Raw genomic sequence first — 25,352 nt, 5'->3', positions numbered from 1 at the left:
AGAAGTCCTCTATTTCAGAGCTTTTCAATTTGAACAATTGCGAAAATGGGTTGCTCGCGGGATTGGAAAGAGCGCTTGTTTGAAGCGGGATGCCAATTTCACAGTTCGAAAGGGGTGCAAGAAATTAAGCGAATCGACTATCGACTAAATCGTTAAATGAAGTAAGTGGTTCTTGTTATAAAACAAGAAATAATCAGAAGGAAAAGAGCTCTTGAGACTGCAACTGGATCGAAATCATTGTTCCTGTTTCTTGATTTAGCTATAGCCACCCACTCTGGTTTCAATGTAATATCGTTAACACCTTTGAGAGGGGAACCGGAACAGTTCATCTGATGGATTACAATTCTTGCAACGCACAGTTCACTTTTAGAGTGCATATCTTATTACTAAAAAGACGTAACTCCTTTACATACTATAACAAGCAACAGTCGAACTGCTTATGCAACCTTAATTTTATATAAACTCTGTGAAGTCTACTTTAAGCCAAAACAGTCCGTCCTGTGGAACTTATAGTCCGCGCAGCGCTTGAACATCTAGAGTAAAGCATAAGATATAAGACTGAAGCAGATATGCTATTTCTTTTACTTGTCTAAAAGTGTTATAGTTAAGAAGTCATATCTTTTGGGATAGCTCGCCAGTTTTTCATGATATTCGTTTAGTCTTTCATGAAATCCTGCTTGTTCAAATCTTCCAGTTTGCGGGCTGAAAAGATAAGAAAAAAGGCATTATTAAAAATGGCAGTAGGACCGAGTGGAGTCCTACTACTATTTTTACTACTATCGGTCTGTAATCAGTTACCACATGGCCAGAAATCGCGGACATTTGAGCCAGCGAAGCGGCAGCGGCGTTCTCTATGATAGCTGAGAAACTAATATGGCTGACAGTAAGCGTGCCATGCCCGAAGTGGATTATTTTCGGCTTCATTCTCTTTCGTCGGTTGTCTTGTTCGACAGAGCCAGAAAAAAAATTAAAAGGAAGAAATTATACGACGTGGAAAGAATCATCGAGAGGCGAAAGTTATAAATTAATCATAACCATTGTAATTTCCGATAAAAGAAAACAAGTGCTTTGTCTCCAATGTATGATATAATATCTCCAGCAGAGACAATGTCTATAAAGTGTGGTAGTTCCCCAGTTTTTTTTAGGATAAATGGTTGTTGCCATTGTTATTGTGATCGAGTCTGTGATTGGTGGATTTTGCTTAGTAGACTGCTTTATCTGTTCAAATACAGTTGCCCGATTATAGCAAACTGTCCAGTTCTAACCGTCTACAAAATAATAAGAGATAAAAATGCTTCTAATGTACCAATCACATTTGAGGAAATTGTAATAGTTATGATTACTATGAGAATGTTGTTACCATCAGCTAGAGAGTTCACACACCCTCTGTAACAGTTCTGAATGAAATTTTATCATATCTGCAGACCACGAAACAGAAACTTGCAATAACTGTGTATGTGTTTCGAAGCTTGTGAGTCATTTATCAATTGTTCGGAAGCAATAGATATTTCAAAATGATTGGTGCTTCTTTACACTATTGAGACTTTTTTTTCACATTACCTGTTTCCGCTACACTGTTGTTCTGCTCACACTCTTCCACAACTTGTAACATGAACTTTGAGTACTGTTGGAGGGCATTACTGAGGTTAGATGCGTCACGGCGACTGTGCACATGCTCCGGGACTTTAACTTGGGCTGGTTTTTCAGTCACAACCGGTGCGTATGTACCTTTCATAAGCAGAGGGATACTTGTGATGATTGTGTTCAATATCAAGATTGCATTTCTGTCCTCTTGAAATTGTGTGAGGGTATGATAGAAAACAGATAAAGCTAGGCTGACGTGATTTTAAAAATAATCCCTCGATATGCAGGTTTTTAAAATGAATTTTTTACCTTGAATGATTTTCACTTTGCTATCCTTTCTCCGGCTTTCTTCACGAAGCTTTAAACCTCCCACGAACGGCTGATTGTCTAAATCTTTCAGTTTTCGTACTGAAAAGATAAGAAACCTGCCATATTAACTCGAGAATGTTGTTGCTATCACCTAGAAAGTTCACACAACCTTTTTTATTAGTTCTTAATGAAAGTTCCAATATCTACCGACCACAAAACAAAAACTTCAATTAACTGTTCATTTCGCAACAATTATACAAGTATTCGATACAAGTGAGTCACTAATCAATTTTTCGGAAGCAACATTAACAGTTATTTCGAAATTATAAAACTTTTAAAACTTTGAGTACATTATCAGTTTGCACTGTACCTTCTCCCTGCTCAATTTCATCCACAATTTATAACATTGACTTCGCGTACCATTCGATATGTTGTCCGACTTCATTTATGTCATGTATACCGGCTCTATTCATGTCTTGCGGAAAGATTTGGTCTTGTTTACCTGCAGGCTGATTTCATAAATATGTTTGCATTCAACGGTGGTTTTATGAAAAATAGCAAGAAACCACAATTGTAGTGATATGTGTGTAACCATGATTTTCAAGCTGAATTTCACTTACCTTAACTCCTTCCTAAAATGTGGCCGCTGTTAAAGAAAACAAGATCGAACCCAAACGGCTGAAACAAGCTTAAGTTATCATAACTAAGAGCTTTATTCTTCGTAAACGGGGAATTTATGGTAATACAAGAAATTTAATATTATTTCGTTGTGGGGCTTTCCCTTCGGTGAACTCTATTTAGGGGTCGGCTTCATGGCTTTTAATTTTCATATTTTATTTCTCGGTCAACGACGAGCTTTATACGACTTTGAATTTCTTGCCCCCTCCCGATTTTGCGCTTTTGAATAGCGCAAAGTCAGGAGGGGGTCTAATTTTTCTTCACGTAGCATCTCTGCGGGGCAAAAATTTAATGAAGGATTTTCACAAGAAAGGTGTTGAAAAGTGAGGTTCGGCACATGGCTATCTATCAACAGATTTAATTTGACACGTCAGTCTAGACAACATTATGAGGTAAGTATCGAGTGCGCTCCGTGGATCACTAAATGTAGAAAATGCATCTTCTCAACGTAAACAAAAATTACGAGACGCCCATATTGAAGTGTGCGTCGTTTCCTTTATGTTGAGCCAAGCAGGAGCACTTTGAAATCTTTGAGAAAAAGTAGGAATTATAAGTACGAACGTATGAGAGATTAGCTAGTACGAACATAGTTCTCAAAGCCATTAATCAATCGATCGATGATACAGCGCGCGATAGTTGCTGTTCTTATCAGAGTAGGAAATCAGTAGCTTTGACTCTTAGCAGAGCGTTTTATTTCGTGGTTCCTGCTTCTACATTCAACAGTTACCTAAAGCCAGCTGAAAGATGCTACAAATTAATATGCGAGAGGGTCAATGTGGCGAAAAAAAGTTAATTTGAAATTTTTTCACCCAGTAAAAAGGTTCAGCTATTCCTAAACTGGAAAAATATATATATTTTCTAAAACTGGCCTCTTGGCTGGATTGAGGTGCACTGCATTCTGAAGTATTAAGGATAAGGCTTCCATCTCTTATTTTTGTAAACATTATTCGCCATAATTCCCAGACTAAAATTGTCACTAGCGACACTTAGTCCATGTTGTCCCCCTCTCAACGAGTTCTCCTTCATCGACGTGTTTCTGATTAAGGGCCTCTGCCTCTGTATTTATTCGCCTGCGGCCATCTGCGATCCTAGCTTACCTCTTTTCTTTCTATCTTTTCGTCTTTGCTTTTGCTTCTTTATTTGCTCTTTGTGAATTAGCCTCTCCTGTTCGTCGCTTTCGTCTTCTTAAAGAAATCGACAACGCACAAATAACTCGAAGTCGAACGCAACGCAAAGTCGCTAAACACTCGGAAAGTGACTCCTCTTTATTCAGGTATTTCATACGTCAACTTAATCGGAGAAAAATGCTGCTTTTGTGCTCTTTTTAAAGAGCATGTAATAACTTTAGAGATCGCTAAATTGCTGTGGAACCTTGACTGCGAAAGAGAATCACTATTTAGATCTGGGTAGTGACCTGGAAATAATGGTAAATCTCATTACCTACCGCCGGCTTGAATACACATATCCCTTGTCGTAGCTTTCATATAATGAATCTCCGGTTTGAAACACACGCGTTTGAAGCTCATGCCGGAATAGTTGGTTCTTCCGCTCCAAGAACGTGAATGGCTGGACGCGAAAACGGTGCTCACTAACTATGGCAGAAATCTACGTTACAAATTGCCTAATATGCGCGAAACACATGACAACAAGAAGGGCGTTAGAAAAGCATTACAACCAAAAGTATCCTTGTTGTGATACTCCACAGAGTATCGTCTTTCTTAACTTGGGAAGTAAGCAGGCTCCAGTAGAGAAGCCACAACTTTTAACTGGAATGGGCATACTTGAAATAGCTGGCAGAAATCATGGAGCGTTTAAACTCTGCACATAACCCTAGAGTTCCTGGTAAGTACTAAAAAAACAAACTTGGATCAAACTCTTCAGACTATTCGTAATGTTACCATTTATCTTTCTCCAAAGGGTTTTTTTTTTTCTGCACAGTTCCACGTGTTATAAGAGCTTAGTTATTTCGTTGGGTCTTTGATCAATTTTACTTCAGACAGCCGCTTTTTATCAGTGTAGCAAAGCAAACAATTTCGGCTTTGCTCGAATGAAGTGCATCAGTTTCAAGGCCGGGCTGTATCGACAACGGCTCACATGCTCGCGCCCAGTATTGAAAATTAGAACAAAAAATGGCCAGTTGTCTTGATCTTCTATTCCGCATATTTTTACAAACTATAAGTGAACTAGAACCTCGAAACCAGTTATTTGCAATGGTTGTAACAGTAAGACTTGTGGCCCTCACTATGCCTTTCCATGTCATGTACTTTTTGTTACCAGGCAACGAACAACACTGGTGTATGTTTTGAGACCAAAAGAAGATCAAATAGCGTAATTCAAATGGCGACTGAGGTTATATACGCCCAGGAGTATATAACCTCAGGGTTACAAGTCGTCCTGAGGCCATCTTGAAGCACTTCAGTGAGACGAGCGTTACTTTTAGTGTTTCTTAAAAATATTTTTATCATAATATCGTGAAATTTTAATGTATTTTGTACGCCTCTGTGGACTTGACTGATACTTTAAAATTCTTTCGCAGCAAAGTGATGCCACTTCACCTTTACAAATGTAAGACTTGACTTTTTTGGGTCATTTACCCAGCAAAGTAGGACAAAACTCTTCGTAAATATGTCCTTTAAAACTTACAACCTTGGTGACGTGGAGCGAGCTCTGTCTGACCAAGTTAAGGTAAAGTTGTGCTTGACAAAATCCTTCATTGGCTCCACAGAAGTAACAAACGGTGTTGTTAATCTGTCGGGGCGTGCTGCCCTAGAAGCTGCAAAGAAAATGCAAAATTCCAAGAAACCCTCTCTGCAGTCACAACTAGTCATAGATGTTGGAGAAGAAACGGAACTACTAGATAATGTGAATTCATATGGTATCCAATTTTTGGGAATTCAACAAATAGAATTATATGGGAAAAGCCCAATCTATAAAATATATGACAATGTAACTAAGAGAAAAATATATATGACTCTTTTGACAACATATCTTTTCTTTTCTTGCTTGCCTGCATGTTAATCTTTCTCAAAGCACTAAGGAATGTCACTCTAAGGTTTCCATCACAATAATACACCACCTAGATAGAAACAATATAGGCACTGAATAACATCAAAACCATTATTATAGACATTCATAGTTACTTGTATTGTACTACATACAGTGAATAAACACATACATGTAGATGCCATCAAATGAGACATTCAGTTTTTATTGTGGCTTCTTGTTAAGACTGAAATATTTAAGAAAACCACTCACAGTAATGATTCAAATACATGTAGTATAAAAAATACTTTTGGCCTCATTGTAGAATAGGTAACAACAATATTCCTTTGCTTGCTTTAAGTAGCTGAATAAAGACTGAATTGATCATGTTAAGTTCATTATAATTTCCACTTTTGCGTGCAAATGAGAACCACATGAAAAAAAATTACCATACAGTCATCTGACTAGATAGATAAGCCAAGCTCCTTTCCTGTTTCAGGCAAGCCAAGCAGTGATCTCAACATTTATTCACTAAAAAAATATGAAAACAAAGAACCAAAATTTTTCATGTGATCTTACCCTGTTAGTGCCTGGCAATCACCTGTAAAAATTAGACTTCCACAGAGTACCAGCTTAAAATAGGTGAACCTTTTGTCTGCTCTAGAGAACTAAAGTTTCAAAATTATTGTCCTCTGGTTACAAATTAGGATAAATTATTATCAATCAAAATATAGACTTGTTTATAAGTAATTACATTAACATTTTAGTGCCCAAGAAACACCTGAGGATAAATTTCCCACAGAGTCACAGCTTGAAAAGCCGAGTTCCTCTGCTGTTTCAGGCAGGCGAAACAGTGATATCAACAGTTTTTTGTGCTCGAAAAACTAATTTAAAAAATGGTTCAAGTAAAATTAATAACATTTTAGTGCCCTAGAAACACCTGAGGATAAATTTCCCACAGAGTCACAGCTTGAAAAGCCAGGTTCCTCTGCTGTTTCAAGCAGGCCAAACAGTGATACCAACAGTCTTTTACTCGACACAAATTAAATTCAATAATGGCTCATGTGGAATTAATAACACTTTAATGCCCAAGAAACACCTGAGGATAAATTTCCTACAGAGTCACAGCTTGAAAAGCCAGGTTCCTCTGCTCTTTCAGGCAGGCCAAACAGTGATACCAACAGTCTTTTACTCGACATAAACTAAATTCAGTAATGGCTCATGTGGAATTAATAACACTTTAGTGCCCAAGAAACACCTGGGGATAAATTTCCCACAGAGTCACAGCCTGAAAAGCTAGTTTCCTCTGCTGTTTCAGGCAGGCCAAATGGTGATACCAACAATCTTTTGCTTACTACAAACTAATTCCTATAATTAGTTTGAAAGGGAAATTTTACCATTTTAGTGCCCAAGGAACACAGAGCTGCAGTTTGAAAAGCACAGTTCCTCTGCTGTTCCAGGCATGTCAAACACTTACCAAAGTTTCCAGTTCAAATATTTTGTTCCCAAAAAGCACCTGGAGATGTCATTTCTCACAGAGTCACAGCTTAAAAAAGTCAAGTTTCTCTGTTACTTCAGGAAGGCCAGACAGTAACTGAAATTGAAAAGGACAATTATTAACACTGAAAGTGAATTATTTGAATGGTGCAAAAGTAGTAGCTACATGTAGTGGCCCATATTCCATAGAAAAGAAAAAAAACTAAAAAAGAAGCCCATTTAATGATCTGAATCATTAACTGCTCTCTGTCAACTGTTCAAGAGTTTACTTGCTCAAGTTATCTTTTGGATCAGACATAATTTCTTGATTAAGGTTTTGACTTCAAATAGTATCCACATTTATCCATCCAAAGAGGAAGGCTGTTAAGAATACAAAGAAGAATGGTATCTCAAATGCTAAAATTTGTAAAGGAACAAAGTGGATATTCCAAGGGCTAGGTGGCTAACACCAAAAACCTTCTGAAGGGGATATGGGGATGCCTGTTTTCTAGAAACATTGACACTGCTTAGGCTCAAGTTTTGTTTGTTTAGTTTTTGTTTTTGTTTTTTTTTGGAAAAAAATGTTCAAATTACCCTTAAATGTATGACATAACAAACAGAGTTCAACACTGAGTCCATGCCCAGCTAGCACAAAATTTTCTTCATTGACTTTTTCAAGAAGCATGTATAGTCAAATGTAACTAAGAAAAAAATAAAAGTAAAATGATAATTTACAAAAATTAATTTTAATAAAATATGACCTAAACCTGAAAAGGTTAATTAAAAGTAATTTTTTATGTAAAGCATAATCCAATCTGAAATGCAACCTTTAAAGGTAGCTTTGTAATGTTTGCCATCAACAGTGAAGCCTTCTTCTTTCAGAACTTTATTCTCCTCATTTAGCCAAACAATCAACTTCTACACCTTGCTCCTGAGAAAAGTAAAAAAAAAGTCTAAGGGTAAGTCTATGTTTGAGTTTGGATTATCAATTAACAGTTACCCATTACCTGTGATAGGGAATGATAAAGAAGTTATATCCACAGTATAGTAAAATCAAACTCTACTAACTTTTTCTCAACACAATTAGCAATCGCAATTGGATAAACAGCCAGAGCTAGCACTCTATTAAGAACCACAGAGCCCTTTGCCAGTTGTGATAGCTAAATCAATTGGAACAATTCCAATTCTCTCCCTACAGTACAAACAAACAGTGTTATCATTATCAGCAGCAGCATCATGCAGTACATGTATGTGCACAAATTGAAAGTGGATTTAAATGTTCATCTTAGATTCAGCCATTTAGATAACCCAAAAATTTTCCTTACCTGCAAGAGGTCTTCCAGCTCGTTTCATGAATAAACGAGGTCCTATCGATTTATCCAACTTCAGCAGATCTTTAAGCGGTCGCTTTATATCTGAAAAGAGACAGGCGCGACCACTGTGTCGGCTACTGTAGCAGGCGTAGATAGTGGCGTCTCCAATCCAAGCGATCCAAGCTGTCTTGAGCTGCCGCGAAAATTCGATCTTCCAGCCATTTCCGAGTCAAACTGGTGAAAATTTAATAATTCCCTCACCAGCCTAAATTGATCTGAAGCAACCACTAGCTATTCAACGAGATTTTTTCGTCGTAATGCTCTTCTAATTATTCTGAAGAGGGCTGAAACATTAACAGTGTCCTTCTTTGGCGACGAACCAAACCACGGTGGGTCGACTTGTCCACCATTTCCATCGACCAGATCGCGGACGCATACGTCTGCAATGTCTTCAATCACTCCTCATGAACTCTCTTCATTTACAAAACCATTCGTTTGATACAGTGTACCAAATTTTGCCAGGATCGAGCGACAGTCCGAAAATTCGGCGAAGAGGATATAGCTTCGCCGCCATATCTCGTTCGCGCCAATTTTTGTATTACTCGCGACGAAGCACTTTGTTATATATTAAGTGTAATTAGAGTCGAAAACAAACCATTTATGGACACATGATCTGGTTTTCATTTGTACAGCGCACTCAAGATATACTTAGCACCTTCATCCACCGCAAACTGTGCAGTCATGACAAATCTGTAATTTTGCTAATTCGATTTTCTTGACTACCCCGGAAATTAGAACCCATACCCAGCTGTGAATTTCAAAGTCGCATAAAGCTCGTCATTGACGGTAAGCTACTAAGTACATTGAAACAATGCCAGCAATATTTTTTCAACTTCTCTGGTGGAAAGGCGACCAGATAAACAGCCAATGGTAAATTCCCCTTCTGCCAAAGGCAGAAGCTCAAGTCATTCTATTTATATGACGGAACTTACCTCGCAATTGATACCCATATTTGTTATGCATCTGAAAAACCTTAAACATAACCGGGAGTAACTTCACAATTCGCAAAAAAAGTTTAGGACGCTAAATTCAATGAAGAAGACCAATAGAAAAATGTCGCTCGGTCATCCTCATATATTTATTCTTGTCGATGCTGTTCCGTGTCTCTTTTCAAAAACAGGAAGTTTGTTAAGCGATTAAGTGTTTCGTCCACTCGATTCTGGGTTTTTTCCTTCTCGAATCGACCCTCAACAAGAAAAAAAAAAAAAAAAAAACAGCACAACTAATCAATAGTTTCTCTTAGTTAAAGAAGAATGCTAAATTTTCTCAAGGTTCTCGTGATCAAATGTAGAAAAAAATGTGTGGGAACGAATTTAATCTTGAGGGTGTACAGAGATAGTAACCAAAGCTTGATTCTCTCGGTGAGCGGCTTAATTAATCGCGATAAGATTTGGCAAGAAATTCTAACATGCAGACATTTAAAGGTCTAGAAACTGACTGCCCTCATTATGTGATGGCAATCTGGGTGACAACAAACGTTCCGAAGACTCCAAGTAAAATTCCCTTTGCGCCTACGAGACAGGAAGTTGAAATTACTAAAGTCAAAAAGGCATGGGGTTTTCCCCTTTTTCTATGGACTATCACAAACAGATCAGTAGTCCGTGTCACGGTTGTTTGATGGGACAGTTAGGAGCCTCTGATGAATTCGCTTTAAGAACTAAAACAGATCAGACATAATGTCGTGAATGATGAACATGTGAGCTTAGTAAAGAACCATTCGTTGGGTTTTCTAGATAAAAGGATGTTCGGAGAGGTAGGAAAATGATAAAACAGTGGGGTTACAATAAAACTGAAAGATCATATTTGAGAGAAAATTCCCTGTTATGCTTTGGCACTTAAACAAACAAACAACTATTTTTTTCTTCTTCTTTCTTCAATGATTAAATATGAAGCAAACTTCCAACTTCTCGGATAAGCCGAAACAAGTGTCAATTATCAAATGAGAGCTAGCCTGCAATTCTTTAAAGTCAGCCCTCTGGATTCAGTGTAAGCTTCCCAAATTTGAAAAGCAGAAAAGCCTCCCGGGGCTAATATTCGGAAATTGCCCTTACGTACAAAACCAGACAACACAAAGTCGACAATTTATGAGACAAACTCAAACATGAGGACTGAGTGATTCTTTTTATTACCACGAACTTACCCTCGGTTAGTTATCCAGCTGACTATTATTTGTGTACAATTTTGAATTGCAAGAGACATCTTTGCTATTATATTTAATGTGAATGAGCCATAAATACAATTACTACATTGATACCAATTTCCCTCTTCTTAAAACCAAAACCCCCCTAGTTCGACAATGCAAATTTCCCTCGAGTGTAAAGCGTTCTCCCCTCTATATAAACCTAAAAGATGGCCTTTTAATAAAATATGAAAATATTTTTTCCGGGACCAATTTTAACGAACTTCGCGGTATTCCATGAAACTGAAGCGATGTACTCACCTGCCTAACCAAAGGGGTCATCTTCATGAGTTATGTATTGTCGGGAGCGTAAGGCACTTCTTGAATAGGGGAAAGGGAGTGAATTTTGTAGCCTCTGCTGGGCCATGACTTGGGTTTGCAAAGAGTAACACCATCCGCATAGAAGTCCTCTATTTGAAAGCTTTCCAGTCGAACAATTGGGAGAATGGGTTGCTCGCGGGATTGGAAAGGGGCGCTGGTTTAAAGCTGGATACTGATTCGAAAGTTCGAAGAGGGCACAAAAAATTAAGCGAGTCGATGACTATTGACTAAATCGTTAAATGAAATAAGTGGCTCTTGTTATAAAACAATAAATAATCAGAAGGAAAAGAGCTCTTGAGACTGCAACTGGATCGAAACCATTAATTGTTCCTGTTTCTTGATTTAGCCATAGCCACCCACTCCGGTTTCAATGTAAAATGGTTAACATCTTTGAGAGGGGAGCCGAAACAGTTCATCTGATGGATTACAATTCTTCCAACGCACATTTCACTTTTACAGTGCATATTTTATTTCTAAAAAGACGTAACTCCTTTACATACTATAACAAGCAACAGTCGAACTGCCTATGCAACCTTAATTTTATATAAACACTGTGAAGTCTACTTTAAGCCAAAACAGTCCGTCTTGTGGAACTGATAGTCCGCGCAGCGCTTGTACATCTAGAGTAAAGCATAAGAGATGGCACTGAAGCGGATATGCTATTTCTTTTACTTGTCTAAAAGTGTTATAGTAAGGAAAAAATAAGACGGACGCCTCCCTTTAAGCAGAGGTCATATCTGTTGGGATAGCTGGCCAGTTTTGCACAAAAGTGTTTAAGTCTCCCACGAAATCCTGCCTGTTCAAATCTGCCAGTTTGCGGGCTGAAAAGATAAGAAACAAGGCATTATTAAAAATGGCAGTAGGACCGAGTGGAGTCCAATTCGGTCTGTAATCAGTTACCAATTAATCATAACCATTGTAATTTCCGAAAAAAGAAAACAAGTACATTGTCTCCAATGTATGATATAATATCTCCAGCATAGACAATGTTTAAAAAGTGTTGTAGTTCCCCAGTTTTTTTTTAGTATAAATGGTTGTTCCATAGTTCTTGTGATCGAGTCTGTGATTGGTGGATTTTGCTTAGTAGACTGCTTTATCTGTTCAAGTACAGTTGCCCGAATATAGCAAACTGTCCGGTTCCAACTCTACAGAATAATAACTGAAAAATAAAGCAGCTAATGTACTAATCACATTTGAGGAAATTGTAATGGTTATAATTATTATTAGAATGTTGTTACCATCAGCTAGAGAGTTCACACACCCTCCGTAGCAGTTCTGAATGAAGTTTCTAATATCTCCAGACCACAAAACAGAAACTTTCAATAACTGTGTATGTGTTTCGACACTTGTGAGTCATTTATCAATTGTTCGGAAGCAATAGTTATTTCAAAATGATTGTTGATTATTTAGACTAGTAAAACTATTTCACATTACATGTTGTCGCCACACTTCCGTTCTGCTCACTGTCGTCAATAACTTCTATCATGCCCCTTGCGTACTCTTGGAGGTCGCCACCGAACTTTTCCATGGCATGGAAAACTTCCCTCGTATTTTCCGGGACTTGAGCTTGGGCTGGTTCTTCAGTCGCAACCCGTGGCCGAGTACCTTTCATAAACCGAAGGACACTTATAATGATTGCGTTCAATACCTAGATCAGATTCCTGTCCTCTTGAAATTGCGCGAGGGTATAAGTGAAGCTGGGCTGACGTGATAAAAGAAAAAAAAAAAATCCTTTCCCTCTTCCTCTGAATTTCAGGTTTTGAAAAGGTCCTAAAGGTCTCAAAGAAAATAAGCTTGATGCATGATTCACATACCCAGTAACTTTTTTTTGGTAGGCATAGGTCTTTAATTTTAGTAAATCGAATCCACGATTCCCATAACTCGTTTAAAACTTAAGGAAAACTGTCAAAGAAAAGTATGTACGTAATGGCTGTTAATTGCCAGATCGATCAGTTTCACGTATAGCAAGTAATCCAATCTTATTTCAATAAATGTACCTTGAGTCTGAACAGTTGTCCGATGCCCTGACGCAGCAATGGGAGATGCTCTCAAATCCTGAAAAAAGTCACATCTCTTAACAGTTTTTTTACTGCCTTAAGTTACGTTTCTTGTAGATACTGAATGTACAATTGCTTCTACTGCCATCGGTCAATTCGTAAACCATTGTTATGGTGGCATCTGTTTTAATTTAGCCAAGATATGCGATATTTTAAGCATCATTATAACTTTGGTCCACAACTGTAATACCAATTCATGCACATTAATATTGCAAAACTTCATGGTAAGTTTTGGATCTGGCTCTATTTCATTAAAATGAAAAGAAATAAACCAAAATGAATTGGTACTTGGGTTTACGAGGGAATATTTAACTGGTGATAGTTTGAAATAATAATTGACCTCATATTTAACAATATTGAATTAGGTTGAGCATGATAGTGAGAATTATCGAGGAAAGTACCCCAACGCCACAAGTCTGAGTGGTCGCAGCAGAGACCGTTTCCGGTTCTAGATACGGTTTCAGCCATTTAACAATTTTATCCACAGCACTTTCTACTTTTATGAAGAACGCGTGAGCTGCTTTCCAAATGTGCTCAAAGATGGTACCCACTACTTTCTTGACACCGGATACGAACCAAGCACCAATACGGACGATGGTACTGCCAACACAACTGAGAACGGAACCCATTTCTGAAACCAAACGGCTAGCATTAAACTATTTTCAATTGCCGAAATGTTAACTTTGCTTTTATGACAATTCGTTACCAGAAAATACCTCTTGATCTTGGGTTAAAGGTGACTAATCTTTTCAGATTTCACACTATCTATTGAAGATCTGTGATATGCAATTGATGCGCCTCTAAGTTTGAATAAATCAAACTGATACTCTGATTGTACTGCTTACTTAATAAATGGTGGGTAACTGGGATTTTCCCTATGGGCTTTTTCCCTCATTGATAGTTTCAGTGATTGGGTGAAACCTCGTAGGGGGTTTTTCCCTCGGTGTTTCCCCGTGGTGTTTCCATGGTACTGAAACATTACATCAACAAAGAAGACTTCATTTGCAATTGGAAAATGTCCCTTCTTATGGGAAAGTCCCGATTAGTCTTCATATTCCTGTTGCCGTCGAAGAATCCAGTTCCCCGCTTTCTTTAGCATACAAATATATTCCCCAATTTAATCATGGGAATCGAGAGGAAAGAGAGACTGAGTTGATTAGTCTGGATCTTCTGCGGCAATATCTATAGGCTACCGTGTATTTGCATAAATAGATTATTAAGAACGCCATTGTTGACCTCGATGAGGGGGTTTTCCCATATGATCCTTTATTTCCTCAGCCCGAAAGCTTTTAACGTGTGACTCTAATCCGCACTGTCCCAAGAACGCTAAAGATCAAATAAGAACGAAATTGCTTGGACAATGAAGAAAACTGTCGATACACAGAAATAGCCATGTCTAGATTCTGGATGGTCTTCCCAAAAAAGATGGAATTCTGTAAACGAGTAGAGTGATCAGGGAAAGTCCCTCACGGGAAAGTCCCAACTATTCAGTTGGAATAAAGATGATTGTCGTTCTTTGATCACCACCACATGCCTCTCTTAGCTTACCGAAGTATTCTACAAATCGTGTTGGAGAATGGTAAAGAAAAGTGGTCGATAATGGAAATACATGAAGAGCATGGGTCGTGTAAAAGGTAATCTAAGTTTGCTCTTGCATGCTCAATTGACGGTTGAAAATTCAGTCCTGCAAGAATAAATCATGATAAACCTGACTATGCACAGAGCCGTTCATCGTACGATTTTGCATATTTTATCGCTTTACTGAGCTAGGTGTATATTTAGATGAAGAAGTTAAAGAATGATGCCATCGAGCTCATTTATTATTTGTTGAATACACGAACCGATGGAATTCGACTAGTCTGTCGACCAAGCCACACTTCAGAACCCACACTGGGTGAATCTTTTCAATTTTTGCGCAATATTTCTTTTACTCGTTCTGTCTTTCTCGTAAAGCATTAATTGCCAGAGTTATCAAACTCATATTATCATCCACGTAACCCACCTTTTTTATCTCCTGTTTCTCCAGCGAGTCATTTTGTCAACATTTCGAGCGAAATACCTGCCTGATACATTTCGCATGCTGCGATGAGAAAGATTGGTATCCTTGCCACAAATGCCACAATGATGCCGTTAACGTGAAAAGGCAAGAAATAAACAAAACATCAGGTAATAATTCAGAGAATTATGACATGGGGCGTAATGGCTCAGAAGAACTGGATTCTTTGGAGGAAGGCAGACCAAATATGGCAGAAACGTGCAGTGAGGCCGGAGGTTGGTCCGTATTAGTTATTAGTCTCTACTTTGAAACTATCAGGAAAAAAGTTCAGTTTTAATCTCCGAGAAAATTAGAAGTTCTCCTCTACTTTTACACTAAATATCCCAGCCAATTTTCGACGACATAGAAAGTGGCATACCACACTGCAGGAAATCATCGACTAATGACATTACAATTAATACAGGTGCACAAGTAGATGCATTAAATGATGATGAAGTGGGAGCAACTGCTATGACCTCTGAGGCACCTGGTAAACCAACCACTGCTAACCAGGACTTGCATACCAAGAATGACACACATTTGTCACCTTTGGGAAATGAGATGGAAAATGCGGTGGATGGTGAATGTGGACAAGTACATGAGATACCTAAGCTACTTAAGGATGTTCAGGTTATCCATTGTCTCCTGTATATTCAGTGTACAGCTAAGCACAATTCATGTTTATGATCAGAGCACACCCCTGATTCTTTGTTGATCGTGAACAAGAGCTAAAACTGAACACTCTTTTATGTGTTTGACCAATAATGTGTGGGTTGCTGAGTATAATACCAATGTTTTACGATAGTGTTTGCTGTCAAAAGTAACACTCCAAATTTCTTAATTTACATTGGGTGTCCCTATCCCTCGCCACCTGCTTTCCCCCCACTCCATCCTCTCAACTGGCTTAAATCCTTCCCCCTCCAAAAGAGATCCAATCCTGGCTGCAAAGTCGAAATCAGAACAGACCGGACGTAAACAGATTCTATCAACTACCGCTATGATCAACCTTTTTACCTTTCTCGTCTTGAGAAGTCTCTGGGATTTTTGCATCTTTTATGTACATTAATTGCACATATCCAGTTCGAGTGGCAAATACTGAATAAGCCTGATGTGAACTTTTCGATCAACAAAGAGTACCTTCTGGTTTGACTTGTGCGCTGTTGTAATTAGTTGTTTCAAGAAGAAAAATACGTTATCATATTTTTTTTGCTCACATGCATACGTAGGGTGGGGGATATCAGATCAATTGAGCAACGATGAGGATATTCACAGTATCAAAAGTATGTCACAGGAAAGTAACGAAAATAAATTTACAACTCTCTTCGGTTGTTACAAAGGAACATACACTGGCCAAAGCACAGGACGGAGATCGCCTTAAGTGTGCAGCATGTGACCACATACAGTCAAAGGTGATTTCTGTAATCTACCATATTAATCCTCAATTGTCATAGCCCAATTTTATATTTTCGTGAACTATTTAAGTGGTGTATAAAGTAAAATAGTGCTCCTCTTGTTATTCGGGCGGGGCACAAATTTTCTACATTTTTATTTTGATAATGTTTGTGAGACCATGTCTCTGATATCATCATTCCTCTTGGTATCTACAGCACTATATGTTATGGGTATTTTCTGTTTTTAAGGTATTAATATATGCACAATTTTCTTATAGTTTTGTCAGAAGTGTGAAAATGAGTCGTGTGGAAATACATTTTCCAGTTACTTCTGTCCAGAATGCAAACTTTTGATTGAAACTACAGGAAATGCAAAACTAGACCCTTATCACTGTGGCCCATGTGGAGTGTGCAGGTAAAAAAATTCCTTAAGTCTCCTTTGACATATTTATGCATCCCTTACGTTATTTCATGAACATTATCATCATCATAACAATATTACCACGACGGCCAATTATATCATGATCATTATGATTAGCATCATCATACTCAATATTTTTGTTTTGTTATCGTGATCATCGTTATTGCTTTCATCATCTTCTCCCTCCCATCTTCCTTTTCCTTAATATCCCCCTTTTCATACAGAATCTTTCGTCGCATGTAATGAGGGCTAACCATTTGAAGCGGGACTGTGACGAAAAACGTATCATTCCGTAAAACCTTTTCACAACAATATCTCGAATTTATGCACTTTGAATAACATATGTATTAAATATTAGAAAAAGCTAGCCAACGACCGCCGAGAAAATGAAACTTTTGCGTTGCGAAATCGCCCTTCCACCATATTGCTGTTGAATAAATGAGCGGCAGGACATCTGTAACGCATCAAAACGTAGTGACGTCATCCAATCGAGACAACCCGAAAGCAAGAGAGCTTGTAGGGCAAAATCGCTATGTCTTCAAGCGAAAGTGACCGATCATCTAGTTATTGCTCCATTCCCTCGATAGCTTCCCTTGAAAGTGATGTGAACAGTACTTTTCCTGATGAAAGAACCAATGTAAATGAGGAATTTGATTTCCTTTTCCTGTAGGCGATCTTTAACTCTATTTATTTTAGTTGTCAGCCTTTTGATTATTTTCTTCCGACTTCGGTTTTAATTTCGTCTCTCACAAACTTGCACGCGTCGCAACTCTGGTGGAGGTATAAGGGAGTCTCTTCCTAAAATGACGAATTGGAGCATTTAAAGATATAATTTGACTCTAATACGTTGGAATTCCTTGACCTGGCCATGTGTTGTGTATATGTACTGACAATCGCGTGTGTTCGCATAAGTGTGTTCACCTGGTAATCTATTGTTTCCTTGGCGGGAAACGAAGCCGCAAGCTCATCTGCTTCGAAATGAGAAACGGCAATCTCATCGGCGGAATTTCCCGTTAACCCCGAAGATACTTCTTGATGCCCAGAAGCATCGTTATTCAAAGAACCAGAATCGGCAATGATTTCGGACCCGTTCGCGAAATCTGACGATGTAGATGTCGGTAGCTGCATGCAGAGATCACATAAAATCAATATTGATAGAAACTGGTATTGTTTTATAGAAGACAACTTATAGTAGAGAAGCAACATACAGCTGTGTACATATAATGAGTTAAAATCAAACTGTTGAACATCACAATAACCTTTTTATCAAGTTCACTGTGGATACCATCAGTGACGTTTTTGCCGTGTTCCGCTGTGGACGCACTTCGCGTTCATGGTTTATCTCTATTACAGGATTTGCCGGGCAGAGTGCCATCGCTGTATTCGAATGAAATATCTCTTTCATAGCCTATATAGATCAATTAATATTATAAATATTATAAACATTTGATAAATACGAAGTTTGAATTTTCCTGGACGGTCACGTCTTTGCATTCTAATGAATGTGACTAACACCTCCACTTCGACAAACTGTCGAAGAACTATTTAGAAAGATTTCCAGAATACTTTACTACAAGTTACAATAAACCAACGAATAACGAATAGTGAATGAAAGCTTGGAAAATTGTGTAGTTTTTGTGTTTTTTAGATATTTCCTACAGGTGTGGAATAGTTGAGAAAAATTGATTAGAAAAGTCGACTCACCATGCGATGATCCTTCGATGAAGTACTTGAGGTTTTCTCGTGATTACCCCGGCTTTCTCTCAAACTTTTCCAGTTAGTTGGTACTGATCCTGCAGGTAACAATATTCTCAATGCCCCTTTTAGATGGCATGTCCTTGAAAAACACGATTCTAAAAAATGCTCAGAAACAACAAACCGGCCTTCGGGATCGAAGTTTTTTCTGTGAAGTCTGACAAAGTTCTTCCACTTCGCGGCAAGTTTGTTAACAGGGGAGTCGTGTAGAGAGATTCCATCTTGTGGATATGATCTATTGCTGCATCCCTACAAAACATATCGAGGCAAAGGCATTGTGATATGCCAGCTTTAAAATTATTATCGCAAGATTCGAACTTTTCGCGTTTCTTACTTTTATAAACCATGGAAATAACACTCATGGCTTTGACAACTTTATGACTTGGTTGATTGGATGACGTCACTACCGGTCTCCCCATACCTCCACGGCCAGATTCAGTACATTCCAATCGGATTCAACAGCCTCGAAAAAGATCGTCCAAAAAATACTACTTACCGTAGGAATTTAAACTAAAAAATCGATTTAGTCATTCCTTAACGTTTTAAGATCCCAAACACAAAATTTTCATTGTGATCGGAGAAACTGACGTTTTTCGTCACAGTCCCGCTTTAAGAACAAGTCTGCAAGAATCAAACATCTTGAGAAATGAAAATTGCAAAATTGAAAATTGCAACAAGAGTGTTGCAACCTTTAAAAAGGGCATTTTTGTGCATCCTTCCTGAGTGCCAAGCTGCATGCAAAATTTGAAGAGGGGTTGAAAATTTTCATTTCCCAAGATGTTTGATTCTTACAGAGACTTGTTCTCAAGTTTCTTTTAGGTACGAAATATTATTTGAATCAATGATGTTTCCTGTTTCTATATTTTTTGAAGGTCAAACAAGGAAGAAAACTTCCATTGTGACAAGTGTAATGTTTGTATGCCACTGTCTCTGAGGGATCATAAGTGTTTTGACAATAGAGGTCATGATCCATGTGCAATATGTTGGGAGGTGGGTTATATTTCGCTAGTTACAAAATCGCGGAAGTGTTGTAAAGTAGATTACGTGAAGAATAAACCTCGAAATTTTCAGCTGGAAAATGATTTTAGTTTTACTTTACTCCAAAAAATTCAAAATTCATTTTCAAGAAGGGCTTGCAGAGCATGATAATCACTATATCACTGGGTGTCAAATTCATAGTACATCCGACTAAATCCATCTAGAATTATCACCTGTCCCTTCCAAATCGTTTCCCATAGTAGACGTGTCTTAATTTAAACTCGGGTCATGGTTTATTCCTTTCAGGAAGTTTTTTCAGGCGCTGTTATACTTCCTTGTTTTCATATGATTCATAAGGATTGTGCTGTAAAACTCGTTCTCTCAGGAAGGTAAGTAATGATATGGTATATACCACGTCGAGGCAATATGCTGGCATAAATATGTTCTTATGCTCGCCTGCTTTAATAAAAAAATGTTTGTCGGCTTGCTAGGTTCCATTAAATTAACTTATTTTATTCATTGAAGCCCCGTCCACACGTATCCGGAGATTTTTGTATCCGCAAATTTTTTTATGCGGATACAAAAATATCTGCGTCCACACGTAGCGTATACGAATCGTATACGACCGTCCACACGTATCCGATTCGTGTCCGGATATCTCAAAGGATTAGTCAACAGAGCATGCGCATTACAAAGAAAGCTGAGCCTGCGATAATTTTGGAACCAAATTCGCGGCTTTCTTGTTTGTTTACTTGAGGTTTGAACACGTGTGAGCTTGAAGAGCGAAAAAAATTCCTGTTAAAAAACACCATAAAAAATGTCTCAACTAAGAGAAAAACAGAAAAAAACCAAAGACAACTCATTTGTTTGGACGGACGATGAAGTATTGCTGCTTCTTAAAGTGACATTGGATTTACAAAACAGCAAAGACTATGGAAAATATCGATTGGGAGTCGTGCCAAACCAAATATTAGTTCGAGACACGCTATTAGGCTTGAAAGTAGTCCTAGTAGCATTGAACACACGACGTTTCTGCTCGCCGCCATTTTGGAAAATCTCGCGCGGAAAAAGACTGGTTCTGATATTGTGACGTCAGCGTATACAAAAATATACGGATACGAGCGTCCACACGTATCCGGATACACAGCGTATACAGAAATTTCCACTCTGGAGAGCGTATACAGAAATCTCCGGATACACCGAGCGTATACGGCGGACACGTGTGGACGCTAGGTGTATCTGTATAAAAAAATTTGCGGATACAAAATCTCAGGGTACGTGTGGACTGGGCCTGAAACTGAATACAAAGGGGCATACAAAAAAATTACAGCACACTTAAATTATCAGTATCTTTCAACAGCTACACGATAAAGAGTCTCGTCATGGAAACGAGAAGACGGTCTCCCATAAATGCAACATTCAGTTTATCATTGAGATATTATCGAACTACTTAAGGTGGCTCGTACTAGTTTCCTCGCGCGGAGAACATATAACTCTTACGTCACGCGCGAGAGAAACGTGCGAAAGAAGCGCTAAGGGTTAAAAGACGAAAATTTAAAACAAAGATGGCGGCGCGAGGATTTTTTTCTACTTTTGTGAGAAGTTCACCTAAGAGTGTGTATTTGATGTGTTGAGCGGCCACTGTGAATGCAGGAGATAGAAACTAAAATAAAGAAGACGATTTTCGGAGAAGTAAAGGTTGCTTTACTTCACATCTAAAAGAAATATTCAACCGAAATGAAATCTTGCGACGGCGGAAAAAGAAGAACTCAAGTGAAGGATACTCTACCTGAAGGGGAAGAAGACTTTGAAACTTAAAGGAAAATAATATGATATAGCCAGAAGTCGTATGTAGGATTTTTAAGATGAACCCGGGAGGCTGTATTTGACAGCTGTTTAATGATTTTCTTAGCAGTAAACGTCTGTAAACATCAGATCGTAGGCACTCGCGCGAGCACACGTAATTTTCAGCGGTAGCTATAACAGATCATGAGCAAAGGTCGATCTTATAGAATCCAGATTTTTAAATGTGCGAGAACGCGCGTGGAAATTGCTAAACTCACGAAAGCTATTGCATGAAAACAAGTCCAGTGACCCTTTCTTTTTATTGTTCCAATATGATAACAGCGTCGAAAGGAATCATCAGAGAAAAAAACTAGAAAATTCTACGGAAGGAAATTTGCGATGCGTGAAAATTGCCTTTTTTCTAGATTTTCTGAAATTCCGCTCCGCAGAATTTTTTAAAAATCTTTGTGCATTTTCCTTTTCAAGTGCCAAAAGCAATCACTGAAAAAAATCACGGGGTCACCGGGTTAGTTTTCGAATTATTTAAGCCATAAGCTAAAAAAATACGTCTGAATAAGCCTATGAAAGCGTTGCCATGGAAACTGCTAGTGACGAAATGACACCTATTTTTGGATAACAAATAATTATATAATTCAACCCCGTAAGAGTGTTCAACTGGCCATGGTCAGTCTTTCTGTTGTCTTCTTTCAAAATTACAAACCATCAAAAAGATGAAAACCGGTACGAGCCACCTTAAACCGAAAAAAATTGATTATTAGGTCGTAAATTCAACTCGCGGATATTCTATTTCAGTTTTCCTTACAGGAATGATTTTCTTTAACGAAAGAGTTGAGGTCAACTTTAGCGATATTAATAAAGGGAAACTTTTCCTCTTAAAAAGTGTAAACAACCTGTTGAAAGCCTCACCTGAGGAGAAATTTCAAAATATCTGATTGTCTCTGTAATAAAAATGAATACGATGAAATAGGTTATGAATGGAGCAAATTATCTGCATGACCAAGTGGTTGCTAATGACGTGAATTTGTAGGACATAACAAGCTCATTTTTTGCGATCAATCTATCCAAAATGGGAAAAAGACGCAGACAGTCGCAATACTGACCAAACTTGTGTCTCGCTTTTAGTGGCGCATGTCCGATGTGTCGTTGCACAATCATGCAGAAAGAGGAAGTCGCCAAGACGGTTATTCAAGAAACAGGCCAGGCATCTAATCCCTTTAAAAGACTTCTTTGCAGCGCAGGAAGTGTTATATACCGAGGCTTTCGAGGCTTTCGTGAAATAATGGGAACAAGGCCGCCCGTCAACCACATGGAAATGAACAACGTTTCACAGTGATTGAGAATAGAAATATTGATTTGCCTGTTTAGCGGCACCAGAATACTTGTATGTGGCCTTCGTTTTTTATGCTGGATTCTGGATTAGGAGTGTTACGGGGTTGAGTGCTTGAGTTGAGTTGCATGAATATCCAATTTAGAACATGCGCGTTCTCAGCTCACTGTATGATGGCAACCCGAACAAAGGACAGGAATAAACATTCTTGTTCCCTACCTTTTGTTAATTTCTTTTCACCTTCGCTTAAAAAAAAAACTGCCACACTTGGCTGGTACGCTTCTTTTGAGTCCTACGAAGATTTTTGAAAAACTGGGCTTAATCATTCTATGAGTTGAAGGCTGTGCTGAAATATTCTAGGGGCTACCTAACTAAAGTTCTTTTGACATTATTATCACTTAATTCCACATATTAAACTTAGCATCAAAAAGAAGAGGAGAGGTAAAATGTAAAAACCCAGTTGGAATATTCAACATCATAGTACTGCAGTCAAATGTGTCTCGGCCTGTACGAAAAAAAAATTAAAATACCTGCATGTTTCGAACTTCTTCTACCCTAATCTTAACCCTGAATAAACCTTGAGAAAAGCCCATGCTTCATCTCCAGCGAATAAATATATCTTATTAGACGTTTTGTTGTGTAGTATCGCTGAGTATTTTTACGAGTTGTGTCGTATTTTGACAAGCCCGTAGGGCGAGTCAAAATACAAATAACGAGTAAAAATACTCAGCGCGGATACTACACAACGAAACGTCTAATAAGTTATTTATTATCCAACACGCCAAACTGTTGTTTCTGCGGGCGAATTTCGCGGATATTTATTTACGGGAGTGCATGACAGCAGTATGCGAAGCGGAACGGAATTGGCGCGTTGTTGTGTTGCTGTTTCTATTTTCTTCATTAAATGAAGAAATTTTCTGGTCGTCAAGCTGTTTTTCTTCGTTCGATTCATCGAATGAACTTGGATCTATATTTGCCAGCCATTCTGACTTTTCGTTGTCGGAAATATGATTGAAATTGTCCGCCACTTTTTTTTTTCCGTAACTACAATCCAATTCTTCGCTTGCGCGATACGAGAAAACCAGTTTAACCGTTACTACAATAGACGAGTACAAATACCGCGTGATATTTGTACTCGTCTATGGCGTTAATCGTACTCGTCTAGGTGTAGTTGGATAATAAATCGGTTTATTACACGACTCGGGCAGTCAGAAGGCCAATAATTAAAATAAATAAATCAAAATGCTCTATTGCTCTATTGCTCTATTGCTCTATTGTTCTATTGCTCTATTGCTCTAGCAATAGACCGAATGGTCCCGAATCAGCACTTGTGTCCCTTTGAACTTCAGTCGTATGATAAATCTCTTATTAACCAAGCTTGCTCGGGACCGTACTGGAAGAATATCGGCCCTCGGTCTTTTTTGTACGAACCTCGCTGCGCTCGGTCCGTACTGTCAAGACCTCGGACCGATATTCTCCCGGTACGGCCCTTGCGCTTGGTTAATAAGATATATTTAATGAGGGCCGTTGCCGTGATCTAGTATAAGTAGCATCTTGTATTTACTAATACTTCTGTCTCGTTTATCTCCTTTCATTTAAATAAAGGATTAAAATTTATTTTACTTTTCACTTTCACACTTGTATTTTTAATTATTTTATTTTCTTATGTATTTCCAAGATATTCCTTTGACTGGCAGATAGTAAATGCTTATCGAGGCAGGTCAATTTATTTTTAACTAACTTAATCTAATTACACTGAAAATAAAACGGGAATGAAGAAATAGAGCATAAAAAGACAAAAAGAAAGAAGATACCGAAGAAAGAAAAAAATGGAAAATGAAATACATTCATTGTAAAGGAGAAAAGTCCTAGAGTTCCAAACATATTGTAGAACTGGTTCAATTCGGTTCAATCTTGCTGTGTTTGAATTTTAACATAATCTCATAAGGCCCAATATAAGAATTTTCAGTCTCTAGAATAATGAGAGGAGTTCTTTTTGTTTCCTTTTTAAAGGATTTCTGTGACAATTTTTTTTATTCATTAGGTATCTCATTCCACATTTTTGTGATCAAGAAGTCATGTACTCCAAATTGGACCACATTTTCAAATACAAAATAACATGTTTCTGGACGTCAATACCAGGTCGAAACCCAGCCGCGACAACAACAAAAAATATATCACGTGCAGAATAATGCGTACTTTTCTACCGTGCACTGTTGCGTTTAATAATGAGAAGATACGCGATTCTTGTTTTCAAGACTGTTTATTGAACACTGAATAAGTCGTTGACAAGTCTAACTACCAGAACTACTAAGTCCATTTAAATATGTCAATCTATATATCGACATCACTCGAGCCAGGCTCCGTTGGTTGAGCGCATATGTTGACAGCAAAACTACCGATTCCAAAACTCCGTCGACACTCCAGTCCGTCTTGGCATTTCCGAAAGCATTTCTGTTTTAAAGGTAAAAAAAAAACATGGTTACTTAACGGTGTTGTTTAATTTGTGACTTTTCCGGGCGTTAGTGAGTTTGATAAATACTCACTAGAATTATTAATAAAATACAGCTTACCGTATCTACTTTGCTTGCTTTTACTTTCTGTTTGGTTATTTTCCTAATCCATTGCGATTTAAGCGATCGGGGTTAAAGGAAATCGCTTAAATCGCAATGGATCGGGA

General features: G+C 38.1%; 2 protein-coding genes and 1 long non-coding RNA gene across 12 annotated transcripts; 1 reads left to right on the top strand and 2 right to left on the bottom strand.

The window, feature by feature from the left end:
- Positions 1-228: 228 nt before the first annotated feature.
- Positions 229-9,207, bottom strand: LOC111346739 (uncharacterized). 10 transcript variants are annotated; one of them, XR_015994623.1, is made up of 10 exons: positions 8,355-9,207; positions 7,857-7,960; positions 7,031-7,147; positions 4,016-6,084; positions 3,669-3,752; positions 2,514-2,539; positions 2,264-2,402; positions 1,894-1,992; positions 1,561-1,728; positions 229-702 (listed from the first exon to the last, which is right to left on the bottom strand). It is a non-coding gene; the product is annotated as an uncharacterized LOC111346739 (long non-coding RNA). The 10 variants fall into 10 exon arrangements; XR_015994622.1 differs by having other exon boundaries at positions 2,264-2,539; XR_015994630.1 differs by adding an exon at positions 6,133-6,221 and having other exon boundaries at positions 2,264-5,344; positions 5,579-5,647; positions 8,355-9,172.
- A 2,140-nt stretch (positions 9,208-11,347) lies between these two features.
- On the bottom strand, positions 11,348-13,810 carry LOC111346736 (uncharacterized). The gene is made up of 5 exons (XM_022954010.2): positions 13,676-13,810; positions 13,361-13,590; positions 12,900-12,957; positions 12,337-12,507; positions 11,348-11,723 (listed from the first exon to the last, which is right to left on the bottom strand). Exons 2-5 carry the CDS (start codon positions 13,586-13,588, stop codon positions 11,623-11,625), a joined length of 558 nt encoding a protein of 185 aa, XP_022809745.2. The 5' UTR covers positions 13,589-13,590; positions 13,676-13,810; the 3' UTR covers positions 11,348-11,622.
- Positions 13,811-14,349: 539 nt separating this feature from the next.
- LOC111346740 (uncharacterized) lies at positions 14,350-24,307 on the top strand. Its single transcript, XM_022954011.2, has 8 exons — positions 14,350-14,593; positions 14,986-15,230; positions 15,419-15,624; positions 16,332-16,403; positions 16,664-16,800; positions 19,434-19,551; positions 19,846-19,928; positions 22,468-24,307. The coding sequence occupies exons 1-8, from the start codon at positions 14,490-14,492 to the stop codon at positions 22,676-22,678; spliced, it is 1,176 nt and encodes a 391-aa protein (XP_022809746.1). The 5' UTR covers positions 14,350-14,489; the 3' UTR covers positions 22,679-24,307.
- The last annotated feature ends 1,045 nt before the right edge of the window (positions 24,308-25,352 follow it).

The sequence above is a fragment of the Stylophora pistillata genome, chromosome 13 (genome assembly GCF_964205215.1).
Source record: "Stylophora pistillata chromosome 13, jaStyPist1.2, whole genome shotgun sequence".
NCBI lineage: Eukaryota > Metazoa > Cnidaria > Anthozoa > Scleractinia > Pocilloporidae > Stylophora > Stylophora pistillata.
Note: the sequence above shows the minus strand (reverse complement) of the source record. Positions and strands in the feature narration are given on the sequence as shown.